Consider the following 14932-nt stretch of genomic DNA (forward strand, 5'->3'; position numbering starts at 1 on the left):
CTCCTCTACCTCTCCATGTCTTGCCATTTCTTGGTCTTCTTGTGTCTGTCCACACACTCTAAATTCCAGTCTTAGGGGTTTTTAGTTTGTTTGTTTGTTTGTTTTCTTGGCACTGGGATGCCTTAACTCTCCTTTCACTGCCTTCCTCTCTTCATTTAATTAAATACACTGGTCATGACTTGATACAGCTTTTGTTTTCTTTAAGATAATGAGGGTTTTGTGGTTTCTTAAAATTTGTGGTCAGGAAGATATTCCATCGTAACTTCATCAGACCCCTCAGATATGCAAAAACTATTCAAGAGTCTGATTTCTTAAATGCAACTTTCTAAGAACATTGTTTTAGTGAAGAGTCGTTAATTTAAACAGTAATACAAAAAGACACTCAGAGTGTCAAACTTGGATATTAAACAGAAGTTTGGATGCCCATTAACAAGTAGCTAACTGAATGTTCATCTTCAGTTAAATAGGTTGCAAACAGTTTGTGAAGATCTGTAGTTTTTACATGTGGGCTCTGTGGGCACATATTTCCCATATGGAAATCAAGAAGGAAATATAGTCAGTGTATTCTAACATCTCTGCCTCAACAACTGTAGTAAATACTCGTAGTCTGAGGTGTTACACACGCAGGCGTGTGATCATGCTGTGCCCATGCAGTGTAGCACTTGCGCTGAGTTATACAGCTATATCATTGATTGCAACATAATAATAACATAGAAGACCTAAATTGCATTGTGTTTCAGAGCCAAAATTGGTATTTTTAACCATCAGCTTGAAGTAGTATTAAATATACAGACGTGTCTTCGAGATGTAGTGCTTTGCAGTCCCTCAGTTTTCTTTCTTGACTTCTAACACCATGTATCTTTAGACTTGAGGCTGGAGGAAAGGGGAATTAACTATTCTGTGCTATGGGAAAATGTCATCTTCTCTAGAGAAAAATATAGCTGTACCAGTCAAAAATAAGAGAGCGTTCATGGAGTTGTCCTGAAGGTTGCAGTGCCCTGGAACACTGCTGTAAGTCATGTGTGGTTTGTTTTTGTTGGATTTTTTCCCAATTATTAGTTTTAAAAGACTTGATTTGTTTTTACATAGGCAAAATTTTTATAGCACACTTATTTAAGAAAAAAAAGTGCAATATTTCATATGTGTAAAGTTTCAATGCTTAGAAATGGTTAACTCAGGGCAATTAGATTGTAGAAATTACTTTAAAACACCCGTGCTGACCTTACTGCAGTAATAGCTCATGTTACAAAAAAGGCTTTTTAATACAAAGAGCTTTGGCAAAAAAGATCCCACAGCTAATCAGAAAAGCAGCTCAAAGTCCGCAGTTGTCAGAATTAGGCCACTCTATTGTACTGCCCTGGCTGAACATTATCATTTTTCTAAAGGTACTGGTTTTACCATACTCATTTTTCAATTGTGTCTACTGTACTACCTATTAAAGGTGGCCTTGTAGGTTCTTAATATCAGTAAGAGACATTAATTGGCTATATTTTAATATTTATTTCTAAAGATGAAACAGTTTTGCTGCTGTATAGAGTTTATTAAAAAGAAGTTTCCGTGTAACAAGATAAGCTGTTAGGAGAGAAAATATTTAAATATCTATAATCTAGATGGCTTTCTGGTTTCTTGCTTGTAAAATTTTGGCAAGTAATATAAGAAAAATTCCATATACTTGGGCACTATTCCTTTCAAATATGTTTTCAGAACATGTAAGAAACTTCAGAAAGGTGCTATTAAGCTTTGTTTTGAAACTATGAAAATAAGTATTTTCAAAAGATTCTCTTTCTAATTAAATTTCTAAAGGAAAGGAAAATTGAAGTATGATTTTTTTTTCCATTTATAATAGCTCTTTATGGTTGCTGGTTTTTTCACTGCATAAATTGTTGGAATTGTTTCTCTTTTCTGGACTGTGTGTGTTTACTTTGGGTCTTCATTTATTTGAACATTTCTGGAGTTTTGCAGGGTTAGTAACTGCAAGTGAATGTCTAACTGCTGTTTTCTTTGTGGGTTTATGGTTATTTCTCAGACAAAATCTGTTCCTAGCTATGATACTATGTTCCTTTAATGTATTCCTCATTGTAAACAGTTTTAGAGAAGTTTTGACAATAAATAAAAGTCTAAACATGGTAACTTGAGATTTCAGGGCTTTTGGCCTCTTATGACAGTCTGGTAAATTTTTTCCTTTCCCACAAGAAGAAATTGGCAGCGGCATTTGTGTACATAAAATTAGAGATTGCTGCACTCTTCTGATAAATGAGAAACTTAGTCCCCAAGCTGGGGCAAGTTTCCCACCTCCTGAGGAAGAACCAAACTGGTCTCCCTGTTTCAGCTGAAATGTCCTACTTGCTAGAAATTACTTAATTGCACCGGAGCAGGGTTAGTAGTCCAATTTCTTTGCCAAGTACCTTATGTGGTCTTTTTTACTCTTTCCTTTATTTAAAGAAAGCTTGCAAATACTTTTTCTTTCAAAGTGGAAACCTTTCAAAGGACGTGCTGGAGAAGGGACTGTCTCTACATACTGAATCACAGAATTGCTAGAGTTGGAAGGGACCTCTGGAGATCATATAGTCCAACCCCTCTGCCAAGGAAAGGTCACCTAGAGCAGATTACACAGGAACGTGTCCAGGTGGATTTTGAATGTCTCCAGAGAAGGAGATTTCCACAACCTTCCTCGGCAGCCTATTCTGGTGCTCTGCCCCCCTCAATGTAAAGAATTTCTTTCTCATATTGAGTGGAACTTCTTGTGTTTTAGATTATGGCCATTGCTCCTCATCCTGTTGCTGGGCACCACTGAAAAGAGTCTGACACCGTCCTCTTGACACTAACTTTGAGATATTTGTATAATACTAGGTATAGCCTAGTACTTCAAGTGTCTGCCCTGGAGGGCTGGTTCTAGTCTGCACTCTAAAATCAAGTGGAGGAAGAGTGTTTCCTTTGTTATCCTCAGCAACACTGACTTCATTTTTAGGGCTGGCAGGTACCTGCTGGATAAGATAGTGTGAATGAGTAAGCTGGGCAAGGAAATCCTTGGTTCCTCTACGTCATGAGAGTGACTATCAGTCTTAGTTATGTGCATGTCTGTTAGTAGAAATAAGAACTTCACCTATGCTGGGTGGCAGAGGTGTGCAGGGCATCGCCATGGGCCTCTTCCCCGAACATCCCTTCTGTCCTACATGGTTAAGTTCATTCCAGATTTCTCACTGTTCCTTTCCATAGAAAATAAATAGGGGAGATGGGCAACCACAGAAGTCAAATATGGGACATGGGGAAGGTGTCCAGGTTTTGACTTGCTATGATGTTCAGGACATACATAACTGGGGAGTTGTATGCAGACAGAAGAGCCCAGAAGTGCTTCCCAATTTATTAGTTGAAGCAAAAAATACTGGCAGAGGAACATATGCTTCAAGGTGAGATCCAAGCTTAAATATCAGATACTCAAGATTTTATGAACACTGCTGTCACTTAAATAGTGAACAGAGAGACTTTGTTTTCCCAAAGATTCTTCTATTTTAGGTGTGCATATTTCAGTGCTGATTAGTTTTTAGTGCTCAGCTTGAGGGTGCTTTCATAGGTTTGCATGAAGCAAAATGCCAAATATCCAAGGGAGGTCATGTTGCCTTGCTGCAGTAGCTATGGAGGTGAACCTACAGAAGTCTCCTGGTTTTGGGTCATCAAGTCTTTGGCTACAAGTCTGTCTTGGTAGACAGACCATTTAATATAAACATTCATTTTGAAAATCCATACTTTCCCTTTATCCATTTAAATCTGGCTTGATTTCTTAATATTTCAACGTTTACATGCAGAAGTTCTTTTAAGCCAAGGTGATTAATGTTTTAGGGCTTACTTCATAGTGTAGGATCAAGTCTGATTCTGTATCTGCACCGGTGGTGACAAGTATGCTGCAGTAGAGTGCTCTAGCATTCATACAAGTTTTCATTTGAAGGATTTAGTACTGTGTTTAATTTATCTCAGTGTGTCAAATGGCTCAGAATTGGCATTTTGAAAATGTTGCTGTCAAGATGTATGTTCTATAGGTGAGTTAATGGTAATCATTATATTGGTGAGGATGCTGCAGAATTTGTTTCCCAGCTACCTCGTTACTGATGACACTTATGCTCCTGTTGTTGAGGACTAGACTTCACAGTGTTCCGGGGGGCACGTGGGTGACTGATGTATGGAATCTGAAAATCCTGCTAATGAGACAGCGTATCTGTGGTAATACTAGAAGGAGAGTGCTTTGCAGGCGTATCTGCATTTTTGAGATAGAAGATTTTTATTTCCTTCTTCACAAGTGCATATGATTTCTACTGAACCTATTGCCACAAAGATTTGGTTAGCTTAGAATATGTCTCACTCTTAAAATGGACTTGTTAAGAATTACCATGGATTTGAGATAGGAACTAAAATGAGTAGTGTTCCATTTAAAATACTTTTGCTGAGCTTCATAATTAAAATCATTTTGTTGTTCTGCCTCCCTCTGTTTTCTCCCAGTGTGCAGCAGTGACCCCTAATTAAATTTTTTTTACCCCACACATTGGAAACATTACCAGTGGGAACAAAGGTGGTTTACCACGATGCCAAATCCAAGCATGGCTGTGAAGGACAGCTGCCAGGAACAAGGAGATGAGGTGCTAGCTTTTCCTATCAGTAGAGAAGAAAGGAAAAGTGTAGGGCAGATAGCACTGCTGCTTCAACTAGACCAGAGCAGGAGTTACTGCATCTTACAAATCGAGATGGTGCAATGGGGAAGCAGTTTGAAGAGAAGGTAGAGAAGTAGCAGAGAAGTAAAAGTCCCCCTTTTTCCAGAGAGGAGGGACCAAGCAGCTGTGACATGGTACAGTAGGAACCCCAGGGTTTGATGAACCTCTGAAATGTGACAGAGCACCAGGTCCAGGGATCCTGTATTGAAGAAGGGGGTTGTGTTGATTTCTAAAAATGCAGAAGAGATCCTGGGAAAATTGTGTAGGCCCAGGAGACGACAGGATAAATTGGGAATTGTGGTCTTGTTGTAGGAGACTATAAACTTAAAACATGGTTGGTATGGAGAGATGCAAAATTAAAAGGATAAAAATGGTTTGGACTTGTGACCATTGACACTGGCTGATGAACAGAGAGTAAGGATGTTTCCTCTAAAGCTTTGAGAAGTGTTTGGAGCATCACTCTCATAAAATGCACACTGAAATAAAAGTATTCACATAAGGCTAGAGTTACAAATCTAATAAAAAATTACATTCCTTATTATACTTTTTCAGGCCCTTTCCTGATTTTTTTGTTTAAATGAGTGACTGAAATTTTTGCGAAGAGTACAATATGGTGTAAGCCACACAGGAGTCCAAAGAAAAAAGAATTGATTCCCACTACAGCTTTTATAAACACAGTCTGTGATAAGCACTCTAAATAGTAGGATGTGTTATATTGGTTTTTATCGTCTAGTTGGAAGAAAGGGAAATTTCATTTCTGAGCTTTCTTGTGCATTTGTGCAGCTGTCTGTGTCTGTTGAAGGAAACCGGTTTTCATGTGTGTCAGGTATCTACAGGGCAGTATTTAACCCAGAAGCAAGTATCACTGAGAGCTGATTATTGCTACTGGGTAGGAGATGTAACAGTGATGGATTTCAGAACTAAAAAGAAACAAAATATTTTCTAAAGGTTTTTCTTTCAAAGAAGTGTCTCTGTCCAGCTCCCAGTGGCATACATTACAGAGCTAGTATGTAAGTATAGCTGCTAGGTTGCTTTCCTGCTTTCCAGATGTTTGTATCTCTATGGATTTTACAGAAGCTATTTCTGTAAAACTGAACAGTGTTAGCATTTCTGGTTATGGCAACATCCTGCTTTAAGCCTCATCATTTTCACTGCACATTGAAATAGAAATGAGTGCTAAGTGGTGGCACTGTTTTATTTATGGAGAGTTTTGTGTTAAAAGTCTTTGAGTGTGATGTAAGAGCAAAGCAGAATTAGTTTAAATATATCAGCCCATTGTAGATTCATCTATGCACGTTAATACAAAGTTAATGCTGGTTGTAGTTTGGGGTCTTTTGGTTGGAAGTAATACATCAGCACTGAAAAGTAGCCACCTTTGCCAAAGTTGTTAACCTTCCCACTTGGTGAAAATTTCCCTTGTCTGCATAATTCTGCCACTCTTGGTTTTAGGTCACTGTAGTTCACATTATTTATGACCTTTTGAAGGCCTAAATGTCTGCTTGAACAAATAGATATTGCTCTTCACTTACTGTTCACTGTTTCATGTTTTAGGGGGGAACAGAGTTGAAAATAGGCACTTTCATTAGTATTTTGAGTCATTGTAGATCTGAAAGGCTATTTCATCTCCTCATGCTTTATCTTGACAGTGAATATGTGAGACCAAGTCTACACACTATACACATCTTTATCTAAAATTGGCTTCAAAAATGAAATATTGCTGCCATTCTGGATATGGATAACCTTATAGCAGTTTCAGCCAAGTTTACTTGGGCTTTGCCTGTACTTTTAAGCTTACCAACATATATATGTGAGGTTTACAATGAGAATTATCCACAGAAGAACTTGTATCAATTTTAGGCATACATTAGTATAACTTAGTGCCTAGACCAGTAGCTCAGTGATGCCCTCATTTAGAGGCTTTTCAGTGACTGTTAAGAAACTGGCATCTTCATAATGGGACCTGCACCTCTGAAGTGCACCTAGTTGTTAGGAGAGCCTGACATTTTCCATCTGTGTCCCATGTTCCTGAGCAAATTTTGTTTCGTGATCTCTTTGAGTCCTTTTGCAATCACTTCTTGATTGCTTATGCTGGAATTTATGTGATGTTTATGGTGCATCTTGAGGTAGTGGTAGTTATATTTTATCACCTGGAAAATAAAATTGACACAGGCCTTTAAATATCAAGGAAAGCAGAGTAAAGGCTGTCAGCCTTCATTATATTTATCCAGTGTGCTTCACCCTACCTCTTGTACAATTCTTTCATCTGCTGTTCCAGAGAGATGAATTAAGAATACGAGGTTCATTGTAACTTTGTCAGGTGAAGCTATGTCCTCACCGAGGACAAGGACAGAAATTTCACTAGTTTCATTTTCATGTTGCTTTTTGCTGCTGTTTTTGCAACTTTAATACTGTCGAAATAGCAGTAGTGCTCTTCTATGGATGCTTTTAGGGAAAGACTGGCTGAAACTTGACCGATGTGTAGGAGCAACAGGGCACAGAACAGGGGAGGGAAGCGGGTTAACATCACTCAGTCTGTGTTTAGAATGCAGTTTTAGGTATGGGAGAAAAAATAAACTCCGTTATTGTACAATAATATTGCATTCATAATACTGCTAGAAATAAATATTTGCCAGAATGGGGTCAGCTCATAAATTTCTTGTACATTTTAAGAAACTGCATATTTAGAATATATGGACTTGTAATTCCAAAGTTTCTGCATAGTTTATCTCCTCCTGCTGTCATGGCTTTAAATCAAGGAAAGAATATTTTATAGAGGATTTATTTGTAGCTAATGTTAGTCGTATAGCTACTGCTGCTCTAGGCTCTGTTATGTTCCCCTAAATCATGTAGACAGTGCATCGGTTATTTAAATATGAATATCTGACAAAAATATTATGGACTTAAGAGTGATTAGAGCACAATACCTAGAATGTGCTAAAATTAAGTGCTTTGAATCTCTGCCCCTGTTGCAAATGATTCCTGAATTGAATTGTCTGACTGAAAATGCAGCTTTAAAACCCTAAAACTTTGTTTTTTATTCTACTCGGCAGGTCTTCAATGGATGCTAGAGGAGCTCAGTTACTCAGAACTGTCAGAAAGATTTTATTAATGTATGCATAGTATTAAAAAGAACTATGTTTGAATGTGCGCATAAGTTTTTTGTCTTCGTTTTTCTTTAAATAATCTCTTAAGTCAAGTAGTTACTATAAGGAAGAGCAATAATGGAAATACAGAGTGAATCCTGAAAAACACAGTTCAGTCCATAGAAGGATGACAGCTACAGAGCAGACATTTGGATGTAAACAGAGTAAAAGGAACATTTCTTGGGTCCCTAGGTATATTTCACACAGTGGGAGTGGGTGAAGAAAACCTATTTGCCTTTGAATTTCTGCAGGGCAATACTGGTACCAGAGATGTACCCAACAGGGAATTCAGATGCCTAAGCAATAAGCTTCTTTGGTGTTTCAGCCAGAAGAAAACCATTTCTATACCCCTCTTGCTCCAATGATGATTTTCACAACTGGAAACTAAGTGGCACAGTTTTGTATTCCTGAGACTACACTGTACTGCTGCTGCTCAGCCTTTATCTTTACCAATGAAATTAATAAGTAACAAGCCTCTCTAATGTCACTGTGGTGTTTCAGGTACCCATGGACAGCAAAGAGGCTGGTAGGAGTTGAACTGACTTTCCTAGCTAGCAGCAGAATCATGCTGCAGCCAGCACAGGCAGGAGAAGTTTTTTAATTAGCAATTTGCATTCATCCACCTCTCTTTCATCCCACTTCCTTTTCTAACTGTACCTGATTAATAATCTTTATCTCTCTGAGATTAGAGTACTGAATAAACTTTCTGGTGACATTCAAATACAGCACTTCAGTGAAATGGATCAATTTAAACAATACACAAAAAGTTAATCCCTTTTCATAGCTGCATGTTCTTTCATTTATACCACCAACCCCACAGGTACAAAGCTTCCATGTCTGGCCATGTAACCCCAGGCTCCCTGTGCTGGCTCAGGTGGACATTTCTGTCCCGGCTCCTCACCAGGTCTTTGCTTTTCTTTCTAGACATTCCTGGAGCACATTGCCAGTTGCAGCCTATTTCCATTGACTTCGGGGCACTTGACCCCATATGTGCTTGCAAACAAGCACACTTGTTCTCTTGGATGAACATGCATGCACAGTGGGGTTTGTTTTTCTTCTTTTTTTGCCTTTTAAGTGTGGTGTTGAAGCCAACGTGGATGCTTAGCCTTCTAAGCAATTCTTGCTGGAATTAAACAGGGCTATCGAGAGCGAGGAAATTGTTAAATGCTGGGAAAAGACTTCTAAAAGCAGCTCCAGGCCCGGTGCCTTGGTTTCGCCCAGCTACGACCCGTAGTGGTGTGTGGAGCTGCTCACCAGGAGAATAATGGAGTTGGCAGCTGTCCTCTGGGGCAGGACCTTGGTGGCCCTTAATGACAGTCATCAGGAAAGTGGTCTCACTTATTCAAGTTGTATTAACTCAGTTGAGTGACAGTGTTTAGTACAGAGAATTGGGTTGTTTATGGGGTTTTCTTCCTCCCTGCTCTCATGTAGGTTTGATTTCTGCACACAAGTGTAGAAATACTAAATATACACACCAATAGAGTATTTATATAGGCACTTAGCCATCAAGCTCTGAGCTGGTGACATGGAAAGATTTGATTTGTGTGTACAGAAGAGAAATGTGTGTGTGCAGATGCATGTTGGAATTGCCTTGAGCGGATTTGGAAATTTCATACCTAATTTCAAAACAGTACTAATAAATATGTTGATTCAAATGAGGAAAGGAAGCTTTTTCTCTTTCAGAAAGACTTAGTTAAAATTCAGGAAGTCAAACTGCCGAGGAGTTAGCACTAGGATTTATAAAACGACATTGAAAGGGAAGCTTAATTAACATTTCACTACCCTTTCAATTGCACTGAATCCGTGTCTGGTTTATCACCCACCTAAATGTGTTAGTTTGTATTTGAAGAATGTTTGTGACAGTGAGCCTTCAGGAGAAAGCTCAGCTTTTTCTTATAATCTCATTATAGCATTTGTGTATTCTATTTGCTTGCTTTGACCTTGGATGATACAGAGAGAATATTCAATGTATATATCATAGATTTCTGGGCATCAGTACTTGTTTTCTTTTAACTGTTAATGTAGCTTTAGCTGGAATTTAAATTTTTTGGTGTTTTTTTTTCTTTTGGTCAAAACAATGTACACGCTATATTAGTAAGTTGGGTATTGATGGATGAGCACACACAGGATGGCAGGGCACACGAAAGCAAGTCATCCCAGGTAAGGATGCTGCTCTGCATTCCTTAGGATAGAGTAAAGAAGTAGCAGCTGCTTTTCTTTCTCTCCCTGAAGAACATAGTGATAATAGAAATGGGATATTAAAAAGGGCAACATAGATTAATGGGGCAATAATAAAACAAATGAGACCCATTAGCGAAATCACTGCTTGAAAAGTAGATTCTGTGATAAGTGCCCTTCAGTGCCTTGTGGAGGGAAAATTGTTTCAGCACTTGTAATGTCATCCATGGTGTTGGATTTTAGACTGTTGTGACAATCTAAGTGATAGAATCTTAAAATAATTTAGATGAAGGTAATCTTCATTTGTACTTACTGCTTGGTAGAAAACTTGAATGATTAAATCTAAATGTTGAAGACAAGTTCTTTTTTTTCGAATGCAGACAGAGTGTTTTTGCATGTTCCCAGAGTCTTTCATCGAAAAACAAAGCAGTTTTGTGTTGTTCTGTTAAGCCTGTAAGGTGATCATGAGAACTTGAAAAGCCTTATTTTATTGCTGGAGCACTGGTGCTATGGGGACTGATGTTCAAACAGACTTTGAACTGGCATTGGTGGCTGTAGCAGCATGTCCTGTTTTTTAGTTGTTGATTTTATATTAGATTAATGATGAAAGGTGTGCATTGCACTTAAAACGTTACGTGTCTCTGTTTGCTCTCTGCATTTTAGACCAGACAGTTTTCTGAAGCATTTAATGAATAGGGAAAATACAATTCATTTCTGAGATTTATAGGGTACGTTGTCTGTAAGGAGAAAAATGTTTGGGTTTTAGAGATAAAATAGGCTCACAAACCAACTTATCAAAGCCGAATATATTAGTTTGAAAGTGCTCTTTCACAGATCATCAGGAGATAAATGGGTCTAAGTCTCCGAATTGTCACATTTTTCTTCCCTTTCTCCCTCTAGAAATGCATGGCTGTATTGTGGTAGGGTCTAATTTTTATTTTTTTTTTTTTTATTATTTTACAATGTAATTTTGTTAAATCAGAGTGTAAACATTAAGCAATACATGTCTTGCAAAATGCTCAGGGGAGCAGGACATGGGCACCCTGAGCACTGTGCCTCCGCTGTGCGCCAGCAGCACATCCCATCCAGCGGTGGAAGAGGAGGGCCGGGAGGCGGCTGTTGCTATCGTTCTGATGTCAGGCACTCTCACTAACGTGTGGTTGGTTATTCTGCATTTCAGATTGCTGCCGGTAGCGGAGCACAGAGGGAACGGCGAGACTCCCACATCTTTCAGCGAGAAGAAAGGAGTCAGCGGAGCAGACTAATACGGACTTGTGTCGGGTGCCCTTGCCCTACAAAGGCTGCCTTTAAAAGAGAAACGCAGTGTTATTTAATGAGCTGTGAGATGAGGCACTGCTGCTAACGCTCAGATCCCAGGATTCATCGGCTATTCATTGTGCTTAATGTACATGTTTCTGCACCGTGCATTTAGGAGATCCCAGAGAAGAATCCAAAACGGCTGCGGGGGAAAGACCACCAAACATGCCTACAGAAACATTACCGACAGGTAGCATGGTGAAGCCGGTCAGCCCTGCCGTGACTTTCACATCCGCCGTTCCTCTCCGCATCCTGAACAAAGGACCTGACTATTTTCGCAGGCAGGCGGAGCCTAATCCAAAAAGACTGAGCGCAGTGGAGAGGCTAGAAGCCGACAAGGCAAAATATGTCAAGAGCCAGGAGGTCATCAATGCCAAGCAGGAGCCTGTGAAGCCGGCGGTGCTGGCGAAGCCACCGGTCTGCCCTGCGGCCAAGAGAGCACTGGGAAGCCCCACCTTGAAAGTCTTCAGCAACAACGCAAAGACTGAGAGTGGCGTCCAGAGGGAAAATCTGAAACTTGAGATTTTGAAGAACATCATCAACAGCTCTGAAGGCTCCAGCTCAGGTTCAGGGCACAAGCACGGTCCCCGAAATTGGCCACCCCACAGAGCTGATTCAACAGAGCTGAACCGACACTCATTTGCCGAATCTTTGAAGGTTTACCCCACGCAGGGTCGTAGCAGCCCACAGGAGAGCAGCTCCAACGTCAGCAGAAGGCTCCTAGATCAATCGGCAGAGACTTTCTTGCATGTCTCTCACAGCTCTTCAGATATTAGGAAAGTAACTAGCGCAAAGCCCTTAAAAGCAATACCCTGCAGTAGTTCAGCCCCACCTCTGCCTCCAAAGCCCAAAATCGCTGCCATTGCCACCCTGAAATCCCCAGAGATTGAGGCAGTCGAGTCTGGATGCGGAGTTAGTAGAAGACCCTCCCTACAGCGATCAAAATCAGACTTAAGTGACCGATACTTTCGCGTCGACGCAGATGTGGAACGATTCTTTAACTACTGTGGACTGGATCCTGAAGAGCTTGAAAACCTCGGGATGGAAAACTTTGCAAGGGCTAACTCTGATATTATATCCCTCAACTTTCGCAGTGCAAGCATGATTAGCTCAGACTGTGAACAGTCTCAGGACAGCAACAGTGACCTTAGAAATGATGACAGTGCCAATGACCGTGTGCCATACGGCATTTCAGCCATTGAAAGGAATGCCAGAATCATCAAGTGGTTATATAGCATCAAGCAAGCTAGAGAGTCACAGAAAGTGTCCCATGTGTGAGAGAGAAATCCACCATAGAAAAAACAAGGACTGTATCTTTGTCTGTGAATATTCAGTTTGTGAAGGGTTGTGAAGTCTACTTGAAGTCTTGTACCCTTCTCAAATCTCTTTGTGTTGCTTGTTGTGCAATGTTTCCAAGTTGCATGCCTGTCAACATGTGAGCTGACCTGGCTTCCACTTGAACAATAACTAACTACAAAGCCTGGCTGAGCATACACATTAACTGCCAAAAGTTTAAGACAAGAATCTGATTAGGGCTTCAGTATAATCAAAGTGTTTACATGGAAAGGTTATATGACTTCTTTGGTATTTATGTGGTTCCTTGTGGATTTTATATATGTCACTTTCTGTCTTAATACGGATATTGTCAACTGATGTTACTAGTTTCTAAGTTGAAACAGAATCCCTTTGGGGGGGGAAGAAAAGCAAAATTGGCCAGAAAAAAGAGGTTTAGGCATATGACGATAGGCACAGCGGCCTTATCTCTTGTAGAAAGTGCATTATTGGCACATGAAAGCTGTTTCTAAAAGGCAAAGAATGCTATGTTCTTAAATTATGTATCATTGTTAAACTATATATCCCTACTTGTAGTAAAGCTCTATTCTGTAAAGGTTTCTTTTTTCTAGGTAAGTTCCCTCCGTTTTACAGCAGAAATAGTCTAGTGAATCTTCTTGACCTCTCCTAAACTAAATGAGTCTTGCATTTGGGTTGGTGAAAGCATTTTTAATGATTTTGTATTATCCCTGTTGGAAAAGCTTAAAGAAGGTCAGAGTGAACAGACGGCGCAGGTGTGGGATTTTGTGGGCTTAATTTTTACTCAAAGATTCCTGGTCTTAAACTTTTGACAGGAATAATTAGATCCTATAGCTGATATTGAATGCCTTTATTAGTCAAAACACATCATGACTACAAACTCCATGCTGTCTTTTAATTTTTTTTGTAGACCTATTTGAACAGTTAATGAACAAAAATGGAAACACACAGCCATATCAATATAACGCCTCCTATTCAGAAGTAAATACACTCAGTAGCTGAACTATATCTGAAAAAATGTGATTATGTTGTCTTGCATATGTTATATCTAAGGCTGTGAGGGTTTGTTACAGCTCTAGGAAAGTGTAGAAACATGACAGTATGTAGCTTTTTTCTTTTTTTTTTTTTTTTTTTTACCTCTTTAACATGGTTAGTGCTGCAGATCAACCTGTTACAAATCTTTTGACAATCTGTGTCTTCCCAGTGGTTTAATGAACTGTCATTTCAACTGACAGTGGTGGTGTGGTAGTCGAGAAGTTGAAAGTACAGTGGTCTGCTTCATTATTATTGTATACATGCTTTGAAGTAAATTGCAGCACTACCTTATACTACATCAGCTAATAGGAAACTTTTTTATTGTGTAAATGCTGTAAGACTTTGTATATACTTTAGTTGTTACGAAATCTTTAAAAGGAAGAGTGTTATGCTAATAAATAGCTCCTGGTGCAGGTATGGTAGGTTTTTTGTTCTTTTTTTGACCCCTTCCATTCTTAAAACTATATCAGGAACTCAATTGCAGTGTCTTTTAGTGCTGTAGAAGGTCTTGGTTAAATAATAGTTCCAGTAAAAGGTTTCTTTTACTAAAGTGCTTTTCAGAATATAATTTTTTATAAAATAACTATAGCAGCATGATCTGTCTGAAGAACTAGAAGAGGTTTTCAAGACTCCTAAAATAGCTTGCTTCTTCCTTACCTAGCAATGTTACTGTTCCCATTTATAGCATCTGTTCATAATGAATCACTGCAGTCTTCTGAATTATTCTTCAGTAGTGCTTATTTATATATTTGAATATTAAAGATATTTTACAAAGTCGGGTTCTATCTTTTCTCTAAGAAGCCTGTAGCCCAACTTCTTACAGCTACAGTTAATGCAGGCAAGACTGGAAGTGGAGCCAGGTAGTCGTTTGTTGCCTATGGAATTATCCCGCATCCAGTTTTAAATAAGTGTTCTCCAAAGGATTGTTCATGAAGGGGGGAAGCACACATTCAGTTTCAGGAGGCCATTCTATGATTTTTACAGTTGACTTCACAACCTAAGACTTACAACATTCCTAGCTTGGACAAAAAAAATGAGGAGCTCTGTATTTCAGCTACAGGCACATTTGTGACATTTCAAGCTCCATGGATTTCAGTTGGCATTGACATCACACTGGTTTTTCAAGCATATTTTTCCAATAGTAAGTTCTACTCAGTTCAGTGACTATTTTGCCAAGGAAAATAATGCTTAAGGGATTAAAGCCAAGTGTAATGCAGCTGTACAGCAATGAAATAAAGAAGTTAAAAC

At 39.2% G+C, this 14932-nt stretch overlaps 1 protein-coding gene across 10 annotated transcripts in view; it reads left to right on the forward strand.

Annotated features, from left to right (window-relative positions):
• Positions 1 to 14705, forward strand: part of FAM110B (family with sequence similarity 110 member B) — a 113332-nt gene extending 98627 nt beyond the window's left edge. For all 10 annotated transcript variants that reach the window (XM_051772045.1, XM_051772023.1, XM_051772010.1 and 7 more), the window contains one exon: positions 11202 to 14705. In XM_051772045.1, coding sequence (XP_051628005.1) covers positions 11504 to 12616 — 1113 coding nt within the window. In that variant the 5' untranslated portion in view covers positions 11202 to 11503 and the 3' untranslated portion in view covers positions 12617 to 14705. The remainder of the gene's footprint in view (positions 1 to 11201) is intronic.
• The last annotated feature ends 227 nt before the right edge of the window (positions 14706 to 14932 follow it).

The sequence above is a fragment of the Manacus candei genome, unplaced genomic scaffold, assembly GCF_025592945.1.
Source record: "Manacus candei isolate 608988 ecotype Guabito, Panama unplaced genomic scaffold, ASM2559294v1 h1tg000008l, whole genome shotgun sequence".
NCBI classification, from domain to species: Eukaryota; Metazoa; Chordata; class Aves; order Passeriformes; family Pipridae; genus Manacus; species Manacus candei.